This window comes from Phyllobates terribilis, unplaced genomic scaffold (genome assembly GCF_046119375.1).
Source record: "Phyllobates terribilis strain yellow unplaced genomic scaffold, ASM4611937v1 Scaffold_4__5_contigs__length_816908805, whole genome shotgun sequence".
NCBI classification, from domain to species: domain Eukaryota; kingdom Metazoa; phylum Chordata; class Amphibia; order Anura; family Dendrobatidae; genus Phyllobates; species Phyllobates terribilis.
In genome coordinates this window covers 493,913,579-493,931,234 of record NW_027362764.1, presented here as the reverse complement: position 1 = coordinate 493,931,234, position 17,656 = coordinate 493,913,579, and the positions used below count along the sequence as shown (strand labels likewise).

The following is a 17,656-nucleotide window of genomic DNA, read 5'->3' as shown; positions in this document are numbered from 1 at the left end:
GGCAGCTGTTTGGGGCATCCTGTCCTTTGGAAGTGCATTGAGCTGTAGGTAGATTGCTGCTAAAAGGAAAAAAAAAAGAAAAAAAACGTTTTAAATCTTTTTCCTTAGCGAGTGTGAACGAGCTGAGTGTGACCGGAGTGTAAGTGCAAATGAAAGTTAGTGTGTGACTTGTTTTTCAGTGCCTTGGATTCAGGGAGTTTGGAAGGGAGGAATTTGGACTGAATTGCTGTCTGTATTTTATTAATTCTTTACATTTCTTTTTACATAACATTTCTGTCTAGTGCAATCCCCATTAAGAAATGAGCTCCATTATTGACAATGCTATCCATTGTACATCTTGCCACATGTATGCAATCCTTGAACAGTCGGTCATGGGTGCATACTGCTGTGCGAGATGTGAGCATGTTGTGCATTTGGAAGCCCAGGTACTGGATTTAAATGAGCAGCTTGCAACACTGAGATTGATTGACAATATGGAAAGGAGTCTGCTGCTCACTGAGCAGCTGCTCATTGGGGTAGATGTGGGGGAGGGTGGTAGTAGGGAGCTGCAGGACAGTGAGACAGCTAGCTGGGTGACAGTTAGAAGGGGGGGTAGAGGGAAGAGTGCCAGGGAGGCTAGTACTGATCTGGCACACCCCAATAAGTTTTCAAAGTTGGCAGATGAGGGGGGTGTCGGTACAGAGGTAGCACTGCTGCAGCAAGTACAGTCCTCTGAAAGCCGGAGGAGTGTCAGCTCCAGTAAGGGGGGAAGTAGGAGAGCATGGCAGGCCAGGAAGGTGCTGGTAGTGGGGGACTCAATTATTAGGGGAACAGATAGTGCAATCTGTCACAAAGACAGGGATCGTCGAACAGTGTGCTGCCTACCTGGCGCTCGAGTCCGGCACATCACTGATTGGGTTGACAGATTACTGGGAGGGGCTGGTGAGGACTCAGCGGTCATGCTGCACATTGACACAAATGACAAAGTTAGAGGTAGGTGGGAGGTCCTTAAAGATGATTTCAGGGAATTAGGCTGCAAGCTTAAAGCAAGGACCTCCAAGGTGGTATTCTCTGAAATACCACGTGCCACGCCAGAGAGGCAATGGGAGATTAGGGAGATAAATTAGTGGCTCAGGAACTGGTGTAGGAAGGAGGGATTTGGGTTCCTGGAGAACTGGGCTGACTTCTCAGCTGGCTACAGATTGTACGCTAGGGACAGGCACCTCAATGGGGAGGGTGCAGCTGTGCTGGGAGAGAAAATGGCTAGAAGGTTGGAGGAGTGTTTAAACTAGGGATTGGGGGGAAGGGTATTCATTTTATAGGTGGGGAAGATAGTGCAGATAGTGACCTGGGCACAAATAAAGAAATTGGGGGTGGGGTTAGAACAGTCAATATAGTAAGAAGGAATAGAGTTACAGAGAGATACATAAAATGCATGTACACTAATGCCAGAAGCCTCACCAACAAAATGGAGGAATTATAATTAATTTTGTTGGAAAATAATTATCAATGGTGGGGATATCTGAGACATGGCTGGACGAGATCCATGACTGGGCAGTTAATTTACAGGGCTATAGTCTGTTCAGAAATGACCATACAAACAAGCGAGGGGGGGGGTGTTTATATGTAAAATCATCCTTAAAACCCATCTTGCGTGAGAATATATGTGAATCTAATGAAAATGTAGAGTCCCTGTGGGTGGAGATAAGGGGAGGGGGAAAAAATAATAAATTACTGATAGGGGTTTGTTATAAGTCTCCAAAAATAATGGAAGCAGCGGAGTATATCCTGATAAAGTAAATAGATGAAGCAGCGACTCAAGGAGAAGTCATTATTATGGGGGACTTCAACTACACTGAAATACATTGGGGAACAGAAACCTGTAGTTCAAGCAAAGGTAATAGGTTTTTGACAACTACAAGAGACAATTACCTTTCACAACTGGTTCAGGGCCCAACAAGAAGGGGGACACTGCTAGACCTAATATTAACCAACAGGCCAGACCGCATATCAAATATACGAGTTGGGGGTCACTTGGGTAATAGTGATCACAAAATAATAAGTTTTCATGTATCCTTTAATAAGATGTGTAGTAGGTTACAAGGACACTAAACTTCAGGAAGGCAAATTTCCAACGGTTGAGAGATGATCTTAGTGAAATAAACTGGGACGATATCCTGAGACATAAAGTAAATGGGAGACATTTATTAGCATCCTGAATAGGACCTGTGCACAATTTATACCCTATGGGAGTAAACATGCTAGAAATAGGAGGAAACCACTATGGCTAAATAGAGCTGTAAGGGGCGCAATAAGTAACAAAAAGGAAGCATTTAGAGAACTAAAGCAAGTAGGTAGTGAGGCATTAAATAAATACAGAAAATTAAATAAATTCTGTAAAAACCAAATCAAGGCAGCAAAGATTGAGATAGAGACTCATTGCCAGAGAAAGTAAAAATAATCCCAAAATATTCTTTAACTACATAAATAGTAAAAAACTAAAAAGTGATAGTGTTGGCCCCCTTAAAAATAGTCTGGGTGAAATGATGGATGAGGATGAGGAAAAAGCCAATATGCTAAATGATTTTTTTTCAACAGTATTTAGACAAGAAAATCGCATGACAGAAAACATGATTAGTGATGACAAAAATTCTCCATTAAATGTCACTTGCTTAACCCAGCAGGAAGTACGGCGGCGTCTAAAAATCACTAAAGTTGACAAATCTCCGGGCCCGGACTGGATACACCCGCGAATACTGCAGGAATTAAGTAAAGTTATAGATAGACCACTATTTTTAATCTTTAAAGATTCCATAATAGCAGGGTCTATACCAAAGGACTGGCGTATAGCAAATGTGGTACCAATATTCAAAAAGGGGACAAAAATAGAACTTGGAAATTATAGGCCAGTAAGCTTAACCTCTACTGTGGGTAAAATCCTGGAGGGTTTCCTAAGAGATGCTATACTAGAGTATCTGAAAAAGAATGACCTCATGACCCAATATCAACATGGGTTTACGAGGGACTGTTCCTGTCAAACTAATCTGATCAGCTTTTATGAAGTGGTAAGTTCTGGACTGGACCAAGGAAATGCAGTGGATGCTGTGTATATGGACTTTTCAAAAGCTTTTGATACGGTTCCACACAAAAGGTTGATACATAAAATGAGAACAATGGGGATAGGGGAAAATATATGTATGTGGCTCAGTGATAGGAAACAAAGGGCGGTTATTAATGGAGCACACTCAGACTGGGTCTCAGCTAACAGTGGTGTACCACAGGGGTCAGTATTGGGCCCCCTTCTTTTTAACATATTTATTAATGACCTTGTAGGGGGCATACAGAGTAGTATTTCAATATTTGCAGATGACACTAAACTCTGCAGGGTAATCTATACAGAGGAGGACAATTTTATATTACAGGAGGATCTATGTAAACTAGAAACTTTGGCTGATAAATGGCAAATGAGCTTTAATGGGGATAAATGTAAGGTAATGCACTTGGGCAGAGGAAATAAAATGTATAATTATATGCTTAATTGTAAAACACTGGGCAAAACTGTAACTGAAAAAGACCTGGGTGTATTGGTGGCTGACAAGCTCACGTTTGGTGGCCAGTGTCAGGCAGCTGCTGCAAAGGCAAATAAAATAATGGGATGCATTAAAAGAGGCATAGATGCTCATGAGGAGAACATAATTTTACCTCTATACAAGTCACTAGTGCGACCACACTTAGAATACTGTGTACAGTTCTGGTCTCCGGTGTATAAGAAAGACATAGCTGAACTAGAGCGGGTGCAGAGAAGAGCGACCAAGGTTATTAGAGGGCTGGGGGGTCTGCAATACCAAGACAGGTTATTACACTTGGGGTTATTTACTTTGGAAAAACGAAGGCTTAGGGGTGATCGTATTACTATGTACAAGTATATGAGGGGACAGTACAAAGACCTTTCTATTGATCTTTTTACTCTGAGGCCTGAGACGGGGACAAGGGGGCATCTTTTACGTCTGGAGGAAAGAAGGTTTAATCATAATCACAGACGGGGATTCTTTACTGTAAGAGCAGTGAGACTATGGAACTCTCTGCCGCATGATGTCGTAATGAGTGATTCACTATTAAAATTTAAGAAGGGCATGGATGCCTTTCTTGAAAAGTATAATATTACAGGTTATATATACTAGATTCCTTGATAGGGCGTTGATCCAGGGAACTAGTCTGATTGTCGTATGGAGTCAGGAAGGAATTTTTTTCACCAATGTGGAGCTTAGTGTTTGCCACATGTTTATCTGTATCATTCAAAGTTTTTTATCCTTTGTCATTACATTTAAATTAGGTCATTGGGCCATATCCTTTTCACTGCTCTTAAATAACATATTATATTATTCCAATGTTTTATTCTAAGATCTATTAATTAAAATGTACTTTGTTCATGGGACAACCTCTTTAAGTTATTTTCCATATGAAAAAGTTCATCGTTATATTTGATGATACTGGAAATCTTTCTCAATTGTAGACATTTTTCAATAAATATCAGAGTTGGCCCGCGACATTGTCCACCCTTTTAATTTTGGCCCTCTGTGTATTTCAATTTGACATTCCTGCTATAGACGTATCTTTCTAATATTTATCTCAAGTGATAAATATAGATTCATCAACAGCCAACAATAATACCGTATTTTTCATATTATAAGATGCACTTTTTCCCCCAAATTTTGGGAGGAAAATGGGGGTGTGTCTTATAATCGAATTTACCTTATCGAGGGGGGGTGGCTGCGGTGGAGTGGGGTCACAAGAGGCAGGGTCGCTGCTGTAGGAAGCTGGCTATGGCGGCAGGAGTGGCGTGATGCTGCGACTGAGAGGAGGGGATGTTTGGCAGTGCGAGGCTGCGGTGGGCCCCGGGCTTTCAGAAAATGTCAGCGGAGTCCCTGCATTTCCCATTGTTTTCATTTAGGTGGACTTCGGGAAAATGCCCACCGGAGGCGGCGCATGCACAGACTGAGATCTCGGCCTCTGAGATCCCGGCTCCTGAGACTTCAATCTGTTCATGCGCTTCCTCTGGTGGCCATTTTTCCGAAGTTCACCACAGTGAAAACAATAGGAAGTGCTGGGACTCTGTCGACATTTTCTGAAAGTCTAGGGCCCGCTGCAGCCTCATGCAGCCAAACACCCCCTCCTCACACCTTGGGGTCTGCAGCATCGCCTTACTCCTGCCGCTGTTGCCGGCTTCCTGCAGCAGCGACCCTGCCTTCTTTGACACCGCTCTACAGCTGCCCCCACTCCTTGCCTGGTAAGCTACTGTAAAATCGGACTATAACACGCACCACCATTTTACTAAAAATATATATTTTTCCTATTTTCCTCCCCATGCGTCTTATGGTTCGGTGCGTCTTATAGTCTGCAAAATATGGTATATACTCTGTGTATGCCAGTGGCATATATAGAGAAAATAAAAAATTATACCCTCTTCTGATGCTGGTTAGCACCATCATACTCCAGACAACATTTTGATATTTGCCCCCATTTCCTTTCCATGATCCATGTAATCATTTCCCCTTCTTTGCTATAACGCATTGAATCCTGCACAGATTATCACCTCTAAAGTAAGTGATGAGGCCCTTCTCTCAATGGCCCCCTGCAATGACTGCCTATAAGGACTCCTTCACATGTCCATATGAAACATGTGTAAAGAGATGGACATATTGTCCTGTTCCCCCTTGAAAACATCCATGCTGTGTATGATGTGAAGTGTAGTGTGTATAATGTCATGTGTTATTGTGATGGAAATGTGTAATGTGAATTGTGATAGTGATGTATTCTAATGTTTTGCATTGTACTGTGAGGAAGTTGAGTTTTGCCAAGCAACAGACAGTGAGTAGGATAAGACATAGTTAAGTGTTGGGAGTCGGGACTAGCCTTTGCAGCAGATCCGAAAGGACTTCCTGATAGTGAGGCAGACGGGGCCTAGCTTTCAGCTAGAGCAGATGTTTCGTCTGAGTGCTCAACAATGCCGCATGCAATGGGTGTTCTGTGGCAAGAGAGAAAGGAGATCAGGACAGAGATAGCATAATCCTGAGGAACAGGAAAAGAGTTACAGAAACACAGAGAAAAGGACAGTGCCATCTCAGAGGACTGACCAGAGAGCAGAGTGACCAAGTGAGAAGGGTGCAGAGAAGGTACTCCTTTCAGCATGGTCCCGAGTAGCTTACAGCTCTTAAAGGTAACGGGCCCGGACGGAATAGAAGATGAGATAAAGTGAGAGCCCTGGGGGGTGTTGCTTAAGTGTCAGAGAGTTTGGAACTGAGTCCGGTCATATTGACAAACCCTCTCCTCTATGAGGAGAATCAGACGTAAAACTGCGGGAAGAGGAAATGACTTTCACGGACTGTACTGTGGTGTTAAGCTGGATGGTGGTGAAGGAAATGAGACCAGTGGAGGCAGAAATGCGTGAGGCCGAGGAAGTAATAAGACTGTGTATTGAGATGCTCTGTATTAATGAAGAAGCATGCGAGAAGTTGTGTACCCTGTATCCTGCGTACATAGTTGCCATGCAATGGCAGTTAAGTAAAGCATCGTTTGTTAAGAACTGGTGGTCTCCTTTCATGAACTGGTTAACATCTGGTCATGGCAAACCAGCGTCATCGGTTCCATGCGGCCTGCAGGGGCATAGCGCCCTCACAGCACAAGTCCACACACCCAGCCAGAAACCCCACCTTCATGTAACGTGCCGTGGCACAACAAACAAGTACCTCGCCTACGGCTACCGCCCTGTGCCACGTTACACATGTACATGAAAAACTGGTACCAGTGTAAGGATATGAAAGATTTCCACAGTTAATGCATAGCAGGGCATCTTCAAGTGAACGCCACCATCTACTGGCTAAAGACTATAGGACAAGAGAAAGTGGAAAGAATTGCATCAGCAGGAACTGTATAACGAAGCACATGGTTCCTGAGGGGAAGAGATTGAAGGAGATACCAGGTCAGGTGATAGCTGTGTCATGGTTAGTAATTATAAAAGGCCCAGGAGGGCAGTGAAGGGGTGGAGTCGGCGCCTGAACATATAGCAGGACAGACGTGTGGTGCAGCGAGGTTGGCTTATAGCCACCATTACGAGTGACCAGATACAAGTGAACAATCGAGTGCCAAGATCCAAGTGGAGAACCGAGTGACCAGACCAGAACCAAGAGAAGAACCCAGTGACCAGACCAGAAGCAGAACCTAGAGAAGAATCGAGTAACTAGGCCAGGACCATAACTGAGTGAAGAACCAATGAACCGAGACCGAAGCTAAGTAAATAGAGCCAGAACCGAGTGAGCGGGACCATAGCGATGAGAAGCGAGCAGACCGTGTTAGAGGGACATTCGTGAGATCCACAACGTGAGGTACAGAAGTACGGTACACAGGGGACAGAGGCCACACTTCAGGGGATGGAGGCGGCCAGCGCAACGTGTGCTAGAAGTGACTCACCAAGAAGGGACTTGCTGCCTAACGGTGTAGTAGCATAGACTCCCGTTAGGGCCTGGACAGCATGTCATTACAACCAGAGTGACAGAGTAATGATGGTGACTGATAAAAGGCTGACTGTGATGCACCATGGGACAGAGTAATAGAATAGAGATGCTTGTATCTATTGTAAAGGTTTAGTGGCTTGTATGATAGGGTATAATTGTTATATCTGTTACTGCTGCTTCTATCCGAAGAAGTGACGTTTGAATTGTAAAACATTTTATTGCACTCTAATAATCTGCTAACCTTGTTTAATTTTGTATCCTAATCATTCAAATTGCTGTAATAAATAATCTTTGGTTAAGTTACCTCTGTGTCATCATCTTCTGCGCTATTGCAAACCAAACTCCTGTTTACACTGGTATCATCAGTGTTTTCCATCAGTGTGTCATCCGTGTGTCCGTTTTTACCATCAGTGTGTCATCATTGTTTATCCGGTATGGACAAAGAAAGAAATTACAAAGCTTCTCCCATACTTTGCAATGTAAAACACGGAGGGCACATCTGTGTGCTGTACGCGTTTTTCACAGTCCCATAGAGTTGTATGGGTCCTTGTCATCCTTGCTGTAGGAAAAAAATGGACATGTCTCCATGTGTTTTGCATGACTTCAGTGTTTTAAAAAGCCACATGGTAGGCCCTGTTCTTTTGTCACAATGGTGAAGACGAAAGAGCTGTCTGAGGACATCAGAACTGCTATTATTAGCAAACACAAGACTTCCAAAGGCTATAAAGCCATCTCCAAAGACCTTGGTATCCCAGTTTCAACAGTGCACAAGGTTATTAAGAAGCTTGCCAAGCATGGAACCGTCAAGAACCTCCCTGGACATCGGGTAAAGAGGAAAATTGACAAGAGATGTCTTTGAAGGTTGGTGCGAATGGTGGAAAAAACACGTCAAACATCCAAAGAACTGAAGGCCAACCTGGAACAGTCTGGGGTCATGGTTTCAACAAGTACCATATGCTGCACACTAAATCAAGCCGAGCTTTATGGGCGAAGGCCAAGGAAGAAACCATTGCTAAAGAAGCAACATAAAAAGGAACAACTGATCTTTGCCAAAGAGTACCCTGACAAACCACAATCCTTCTGGGAAAATGTTCTGTGGACAGATGAAACAAAAATGGAGCTTTTTGGCAATGCAAAGCAACAGTTTGTTTACAGACGGCACAATGAAGCTTATAAGAAAAAGAACACCTTACCAACAGTTAAGCATGGTGGAGGATCCATAATGCTGTGGGGTTGCTTTGCTGCGTTTGGTACTGAAGGCCTTGACCGTATCACAGGAATCATGAAATCAGGGAATTTTCAAGAGATTTTAGAGCGTAATGTCCTACCCAGTGTAAAAAAACTTGGTTTGAGTCAAAGATCATGGATCCTCCAGCAAGACAATGACCCAAAGCATACATTCAAACGTACACAGGAATAGTTGAAAAATAAAAAAATGGACTGTTTTAAAATGGCCAGAAATGAGTCCTGACCTCAATCCCATTGAAAATCTTTGGGGTGAGCTGAAATCTGCCACTGAGAAAAAGAACCCTGCAAACATTCAAGAGCTTGAACAAATTGAACAAACTGCAAAGGAAGAGTGGGAGAAAATTCCAGCTGAGAAATGCAAGAAGCTTATAGATGACTACAAGAAATGTTTAGAGACTGTCAGCAATGCCAAAGGGCAGTATTACTTTTACTAATTAAAAAATCTTGATGATATAGCTTTGGTACATTTCCATTTATTTCTGAAGATATTGTACAGTCTATGAAAAAAATGAAGGGGTGCCAATAATGGTGACCAGCACTGTATGTCATTGGTTACAGCAATGGGGTCTTTTGTGGTCAGAAATATTTATATAAAGCATCATTTACTTAACCGAAAGCCATGTAATTTAGCTAACGTCTTGATTTTCTAAAACAAAAAGTCACAATGCTTTTTATAGGGTTACAAAATATTTATTTTAACATTATTACTGAAGGCATGAAGCTCTTTTTCATACAGAAATACAAACATGCATAGACCAATATGGCCTGCTGAAATGTATATTTAACACAGTAAATATAGCAGCTTTACAAATAATAATATAAATATTTTTAAAAAATATTCACATAATAAATTTAGATAAGAGATAGCAGATTAAATAACTGCTATGAAAAACCCAGTTTTAGCTTGTGCGAGTAGCTTTAGGTGCTACCCTCTTATTACTATGACCACACCAACCTGTCACTAATTAAATCATGGATTATTGCATTTCAGAGATTTAATTACCGCCAAGAATTAAGACACAAGGTGTTTTCTCAGGACAAGCTAAAAAATAGGCAGGAAGGAAGCCCTTCAGAGGAAGTAAACCTGAGGTAGACTTGTATGCATTATGTAATACGTCCTCAAACAATGGCATAGCTTTACGAGTCTATCTGCAATGCGCACACAGTAGGTCCATATGCAGCATTACATGTAGAATAAGGCATGTAGTTTTCAATATTATGTTCCAGTGTTTTACTGTCAGTGTCAGTAGCAATGAATGTTGTTCGGCAGGTTATTCAAAAATTCTGTTCTAACGCAACCATGTTCCTATGGCATTCATTTCCATAACCAGCAGCATTATTTCAGCAAGGATTCCCGCCTTTTATCCACCTCGCATGTCCATCTTGAAGTTGGATGGTAGTTCCAGATCTTCTACTTTAAAAAGTCTTTATAAATTAAGTGCACTTAGCCACCAAGAAAAAATTAAATATACGCAAGGAACACATTCACTGACAGCAATGTCTCCCACACTAAGGAAAGGTGACAGTTCTCACTTCGTCAACTATGATGTTGTTATTGTACGTTTCCAAATTCCTCTCTTTCTATGTGCCCAAGGACGTGTCTCATCTTTCATCTCTTGAAGCTTCTTCAATAGCCTGGCAAAGATATATGATCTTTTAATGGCTTGTCTGATGGATTCCGTTCTGCAAAATAAATTATGATTTCTGGTTTATTTCAAAGTAATGATAAGATTTAAAAAAGTTTTTGAATTTACAACAATTTTTAATTCCTGTTGTTTTACAGATTATAATTAAGAACTGAAAGAAAATGGTTTAGACATCTGTAATGTCACAAAAGCAGAATATGTCATCAGTGGTGGTCTCAGCCTTGGGCCTCCATGATTGCAATAATGAAGGGACCACAACACTCTAGTGAGCACAATGTCCTTCTCCTCCAGTTCTTTACTCTATCATGGGAAATCTCAAATCTCCCATTTAATGCTAAGGGATTATATTGTTCATGTAAACGTCCTGCTTTATTCAGTTAATGATGTATACTGTACAAAACTACATAGCAGGGATTATTAAAGAACCAACAACTATACATTTAAGAGGAAATCTGTCACCAGGTTTTTGTTACCCCATCTGAGAGCAACATGGTGTAAGGACTGAGACCCAGATTCCAGCAGTGTATCACGTACTGGGTTGCTTGCTGCGGTTTTGATAACAGCACAGTGTTTTCTGCTGCAGATCTAGCAGTTCTCTGAATACAGAGCTCTGTATAACCCCGCCCACACCACTGATTGGCAGCTTTCCGTGTACACTGTGCATAGGCAGAAAGCTGCCAGTCATTGTTGGAGGCGCGGTTACACAGAGCTCATGAATATGGGGGACTACATGGCAGCAGGTTTACTAGTCCTACTGATAATTTCCTGTTGATAAAACTGTGATTTTATCAAAACTAAAGTAAGCAGCCCAGTAAGTGACACATCGCTGGAATCGGTGTCTCCGTGTCTATATTATGCTGCTCTCAGATTAGCTGGCAAAAACCTGGTGACAGATTCTCTTTAAAAGTCAACTACAGAACATGGACACATTTTCCAACAACATTGCCATTCTGATGCAGTGCCCATGTACCGAAAAACATAACTGTGTGCCATTTACAAAGCATGAGTAGATTAATACTTTTTTGTGGGAAAATATTCAGTATAGCTTGAAGTGTATTCATTAAAATCTCTGCTGGTCTTGCCTTAGGAGTCCAGTGGGTGGTCCTATTCAGTGATTGACAGCCATTTACATGGAAAGCCCGCTGGACTCCTAAACCAAATATAATCAGTGATTTTGAGCAAAAAGTTACAAGTTACACTGATCCTTTTCCCACAAAACTAAATACCAATCTGCTCAGCTCTTCCTGCTCTATAACACTGAACTGGAAATCAAACAGCATTGTCATGGTGACTTGTCCACTGTAATTCTGCAGAATAAATCTGGGTGGGTGAAAGTAAAGTTGTCCTTTGGCGTCTTCTTCTACAAGCTGACATCTGATTAGTGTCTCATGTAACCTGACATTTACCGGTGAGCAGCTTACAATTCACCAACAGTGAAAGGGTGCTGCAAAAGTAAAAACAGAATCCAATGCTGAATCCTCCCACTAGATTATAAAATGATACAATAAATAACATTGACCAATGCTCTTTAAAGGTTTAAACATCTTAGCGGGTTGCTATATATATATGTGTGTGAATGCCATATTGTATAACCTTTCAATATGTATCAGTTGAGTGCTCACCTTTTAGTGTCTGTATGAAGTTTATGAACGCACTGCCCTCCCAATAGGAGTCCATTGCAGACTTTGGCCTTCTGAACCGGGTGACTTTCTTTTTTAACGGAAGACTGGACACTGTGTAAGAAAACAAAGCATTGTAAGGCACAATTCAAGGAACACCTATTCTCCACACATGCTCCTGAGATAAAGGCCGCCTCAGCTGCAGGTGTACTCAGGGTTCACTTTTTTTTCAGACTGAATATATTTGAACACACCTGAGATCTGCAGCACTTTGGCAGAAGTCCAGGCATTTCTTGTCCTCACGCTTGGCACAGATACACCTGCTACTAGACTCCAGAACTTCTTCTGGCTTTGTCTCTTGCAGCGAACGTTTCAGCCGGGGACCTCCAAGTCCATAAGGCACTGTTTTTCTGTAAAGTAAATGCTATATTTTTAGTTGTGCAAATAAATCCCATTCCATAAAAAAAGTACATATATATATATATATAACATAAATAACATAATCCAAACCCCAGGTAGAATAGATGACTGACAAGCAATACTACATGTTTCCATATCAGTAACAAACATCAATCAATATGATTTTGGTTTCTTATATCAATACAAACTCCATGGCCCACTTAGCGAGTGTCAGGCAATAGAAAAACTTCCCACACAGTAGACGCTGCACATAACCTTTGCACAAAAAGACCTTAATTTTCGTCTTATTTAATGGCATACAATTTCACAAATTGCAAGCCTTAGTTTCACAGCGGCATACCAGCAAGTTATACAGGTTGCAACCTGTATTTCAATTAATAGCTTGTTAATGGTTCTTAAATCACAGTTTAGGAGTATTTCACTGTAAATGCCTGAGAGGTAAAGAGTAAGGCAAATATTTACTGCTTAGCCTATTACGCTATCAGTTCGAGCCCATTATACATAGTTACTGCTTATGAAAACTCTCTAGTTAAGTGTCAACAAATATCAAGGCCAATGCGCCTGCATTAGTCACGCTTTGGACCGAGAAGCGCTAACAGAAGCGCAGAATTCAGAGCTCCCATTTTTAGGAACATTTAGAATTTATGCAATTTCCAAACCTCGAAGACGTGTGCTGGTGTAAAGCAGATATCATCTGAGAGGTTAAAATGATCGAGAAATCCCTGCGCCTGCATGATGTTAAACTTGTATTTATTTTCTTAGGTGTTGGCTACTTGGCTGCTGTTAGCACTGATCCAATATGACACAGCTATGATCACTCCACGTTAGCTACATTGTCTAAAATTCATCTTCAGATTAGCTCCTGTGAATTTTTTTTTTCATAGTGCTTACCTATATAGCGCCGTCATATTCCACAGCGCTGTACAGATATTGTAATTGCTGTCCCCATTGGAGCTCACAATCGAAATTCCCTATCAGTATGTCTTTATAGTGTGAGAGGAAACCCAAGCAAACACAAGGAGAACATACAAACTCCTTGGAGATGTTGTCCTTCTTGGGATCAGAACCCAAGGCGCCAGTGCTAACCACTGAGCCACCGTTCTGCCAGAGTAAGCACAAGCCCATCACAATTCCATACTCCAAGAGATGATTGTGTTACATCTAGGGCAGAATGTATATAGCGACTATGTATGTAATATACACAGGTTGCTAAATATATTATGGAATTGCCTCATATATAAAGCCGGTAGGAAAATCCTAGACATTTGTCCTATTGCTCAAGGTAATAAAAACTCCATTAATCTCCTTGAGGATCTAGGACTACAATATTAAGCATCTATCCTCTGCAGAAAATCTACCTGTAGCAGTACAGAACTCTGGGATAGGTGTGGGACCAGCAAACATCCATTAAAACGTATCCTAAGTAAGCTTTTAGTATATGAGGGAAAACAGACAAATTGGGCAGATTGGGTGTGTCGTATGGTCATTACCTACTGTCAATTATCAGGCTGCCTAAAATTTTATGACATGTTATTGTGCAACCATTCCAGCGTTTTCTTCATTACATATATTACGAGACATAAACAATACCTTTTCTTATTTTATATAAAGACATCTCATACATAAGACCCAACATGACACTTTATCTATACAAGTTATCATTATTAACAATATTGTATCTTGTAAACTGTAATATTGATGTGTCAATGAGAACAGTCATGTATAACTGATACCTGACATAGGAAAAGTTCCAAATCAAGATGATTGGCCTTATAACTTCACTCCAGAAAGTCGGTGGACTTTCTGGGGGAAAACTAACAATTAAGATCAGCCACAGACGCTCAAAAAATGAAAGTCATATGACACTTACTCTGGAGTGTTTATCCAGATTATATCTAGATGGCAAAAGTAGACACATTCTTTATCCATGAGTGATGAACAAGAACAGCGTTTAAATCTGCGTGGCCTCAAGGGGGCACCAGAGGACTGATGAGCGGCTGTAGCTTCTGCTAGAGAGGAGTCTTCAGAGGATGAGAAAGTTCTGCTTGACCCTGCAGATAAATTAGGAAAAAGGGTTTTAATCTTGATACATAACATTTACGTTACACAACTCCGATATGTTCTATTAATTATGAAACACATTGGTGTGAATGTTCCTAAATGGGAATATTGATAGTTGTGACAGTGATGGAACTTATAGGGAACCTCACGTGGTGATAGTATGATGCTACATCAGGGTAAGGAAATGTAACTCCAGCTGGAGATTATTGTTGTGCAATGCCGTGTGTGCATTCCTGTCATGATAATAGTAGCAGGCAGGACTAAACATGTCACCGCATACATGATATTGATTAATATGTGGGTACTACACAGCACGGATGTGGAGAAGGCTGCGCACTGCAGCACTTATCTGCTCTCTATATAGTATTGGAGCCAATGTTCTGCAAACAGTATATAAAGCCCTGGTAAAATCTGACAATCAGCCAGGAGAGTGGGCGCCTTACAGCCATGGTGTCACTTTTGGCACAGATTTGTTGTGCTGCAATGTTCACATAAATCATTTCACTATCAAGCCCAGGAGTCAGGGGAATATTTGGTTATCTGCTCAAGCTCCTAGTCTCATGAAATTCTAGATTATGTTCTCTTTCTGTGCCAGGAACAAGTGCTGAGCTGTCACTCCTGGTCTAATCTAGATGCCGACTAATTGTAATCAGAAAATGAAGAAGTAAAGTATCAGTCTATCTATGTAGATGTGTGGATGGATAGATAGATAGATAGATAGATAGATGATAGATAGATAGATAGATAGATAGATAGATGATATATAGATAGATAGATATATAGATAGATGATATATAGATAGATAGATAGATATATAGATAGATGATATATAGATAGATAGATAGATAGAAAGATAGATAGATAGATAAATAGATAGATAGATAGATAGATAAATAGATAGATAGATGATATATAGTAGATAGATAATACATAGTAGATAGATAGATAGATAGATAGATAGATAGATAGATAGATAATGGATAGATAGATAGATAATAGATAGATAGATAGATAGATAGATGATATATAAATAGATGATATATAGTAGATAGATAGATAGATAGATAGATAGATAGATAGATAGATAGATAGATAGATAGATTATATGTCTGTCTATTACTACTATTATGTTTTGTCTCTCTGTCACTTTACCCACACTCACAAAAAAAATTTCCTATCTACTATGTATCATCATGTTCCTTTCTTTTTGCTCTTTCTATATTCATCACTTCTTTTTTTCTGTCTCACTGCCATTTCTTACATTTTCCCTTTTTTTTTATTTACCCTTTTTCAAACTAATTTCTTTCCTACCTACCATATCTATCTATCTACTCTGTCTATCCTATTTTGTTTCTCTCCCTTATTTTCTATTATCTACCCATCTCCTTTCTCTCTCTGTCCTATCTATCTATCTATCCTCTCTATCTACTCTATCTTTGTTTCTCTCACTTATTTTCTATTATCTATCTACTCTCTCTCTCTTTCTGTCCTATCTTTCTATCTAATCTCTATATATTTATCTTTCCTCTCTATTTTGTTTCTCACTTATTTTCTATTATCTATACATCTCCTCTCTCTCTCTGTCCTATCTTTCTCTATCCTATATGTCTAGCTATATATCCCTTTGTATATTTGTTTATTCTGACTTTAGTCTGATGGTGCCGGATGAGCAGGAGCTGAGCCCCGCACATAATCCGGTATGACAGGGCACAGTCCGGCCTCGGTGCCCCTCGGTGGCGCTGATCCCATGTGCTCTATAGGTGCTCTCACACCCTGTACACCCTGTACACCCGCTGTGCTGACAGCCGGGGCTCGCTGCCTCCTAATCCCGACCCTCCTGAGCTCTGTGCACCTGATGGCTGAAGCACAGCTATAAACTGCCTGTAAATAGCACCGAGCTCAATTACCCCGAGTTTATAGGGGTGAGACATTGTCTGCACAATACTCTACCTGCGCAATAACAAGAGAGGGATTACAGAGACTAGCTGCTAATCTCGTGTCATATTCCGCCATAGGTGCAGAACTGGTCCCTTCCCAAGTGTCAGAGTCAGATATTCCTATAAACTCGGAGGGAGATTTCCCAGGACAGTCAGAGATGTCTGTGATGATGGGCATCAGAGTGCAGCGCTGCCAAGCTCCTCTCACCCCCTGTGTGATGCCAATGCTGCCCTGCGCCCAGGCTGCAGCCTGGAATGGCACATCCCATACAGACAATGCAATTTCTCAATTAAAATGATCTAACCAAGAAATGACTGATCAGCCAGCACAGTCTGGGGGTGACATGCCAACCTTTGCCAAGCGAAGTGCCACACTATCACTATCGGGATATATCGCGATCAGAAGCCTCATCCCTACCTGCTCCACAGGTGCCTTGTAGAAGAGCCAATAGATAAATCATCATCTCCAGATCCATTATTAATAGAGAACAAAATGGGTATAAAAAATATTAAAATCCAAAAAAAAGGAAAAATCAATAAATAATCAAAAAAGAAGTGATTGCTCTAAAAGATACAAAACGAATAAAAAGTGTTCCAGAATTGATAATGTCCCCAATCCAGAGTCCACTAGGAGAAGATGAGTGCTGGTAATTCCTGAGAGCTCCCAAAGTGACTGTGATGCTGCCGGCTGCCCTGCTCCTTTTTATATTCAACCGCCATAGACTTTGTAAACAGCCCTCAATTTCTATTATCCTGAGACATTGTTATTAGTCACCGAGAAGCAACGTGCAGACTAAGATAAGGGGAGGCTGGAGAGGAAACCTGCAAACTTCAGAGACGGTGACGCTGTCTGAGCAAATCAGGGGCGGGGAGAACAGAGATCTCTGCAACTTGGAGACGTGCGGTGACGGCTTTCTGCCGCTAGGGGGAGTGGTGTCTCCGTGTGCAGCCGGCCTCTGGTAGAGGTGTGAGGAGTAGGACTGCTCTGCTCATTATTACAGCTACTGGCAGAACTGGAAAGGTGGAGGACCTGCTCTCTTAGAACAGGAATGTACCATTAATAAGTGGTGTTCTTTTCCATCACAGCACCTCACACAATTAACTGAGGATTATTATGGAATCTGACACCTGATTGCATGCTTTGTCCATGTATTCAGCCCCAACTGCATTCACTAGCTGTACATTTCTGCAGAGGCATTGCCTATATATTCAAAAGAAAATCACTTTTATTTACC

General features: G+C 41.2%; 1 protein-coding gene across 1 annotated transcript; it reads right to left on the bottom strand.

Annotated features, from left to right (window-relative positions):
• Window positions 1-9,454: 9,454 nt before the first annotated feature.
• On the bottom strand, window positions 9,455-17,271 carry EDN1 (endothelin 1). The gene is made up of 5 exons (XM_073676685.1): window positions 16,840-17,271; window positions 14,294-14,474; window positions 12,258-12,413; window positions 12,007-12,117; window positions 9,455-10,421 (listed from the first exon to the last, which is right to left on the bottom strand). Exons 1-5 carry the CDS (start codon window positions 16,895-16,897, stop codon window positions 10,280-10,282), a joined length of 648 nt encoding a protein of 215 aa, XP_073532786.1. The 5' UTR covers window positions 16,898-17,271; the 3' UTR covers window positions 9,455-10,279.
• Window positions 17,272-17,656: the final 385 nt, after the last annotated feature.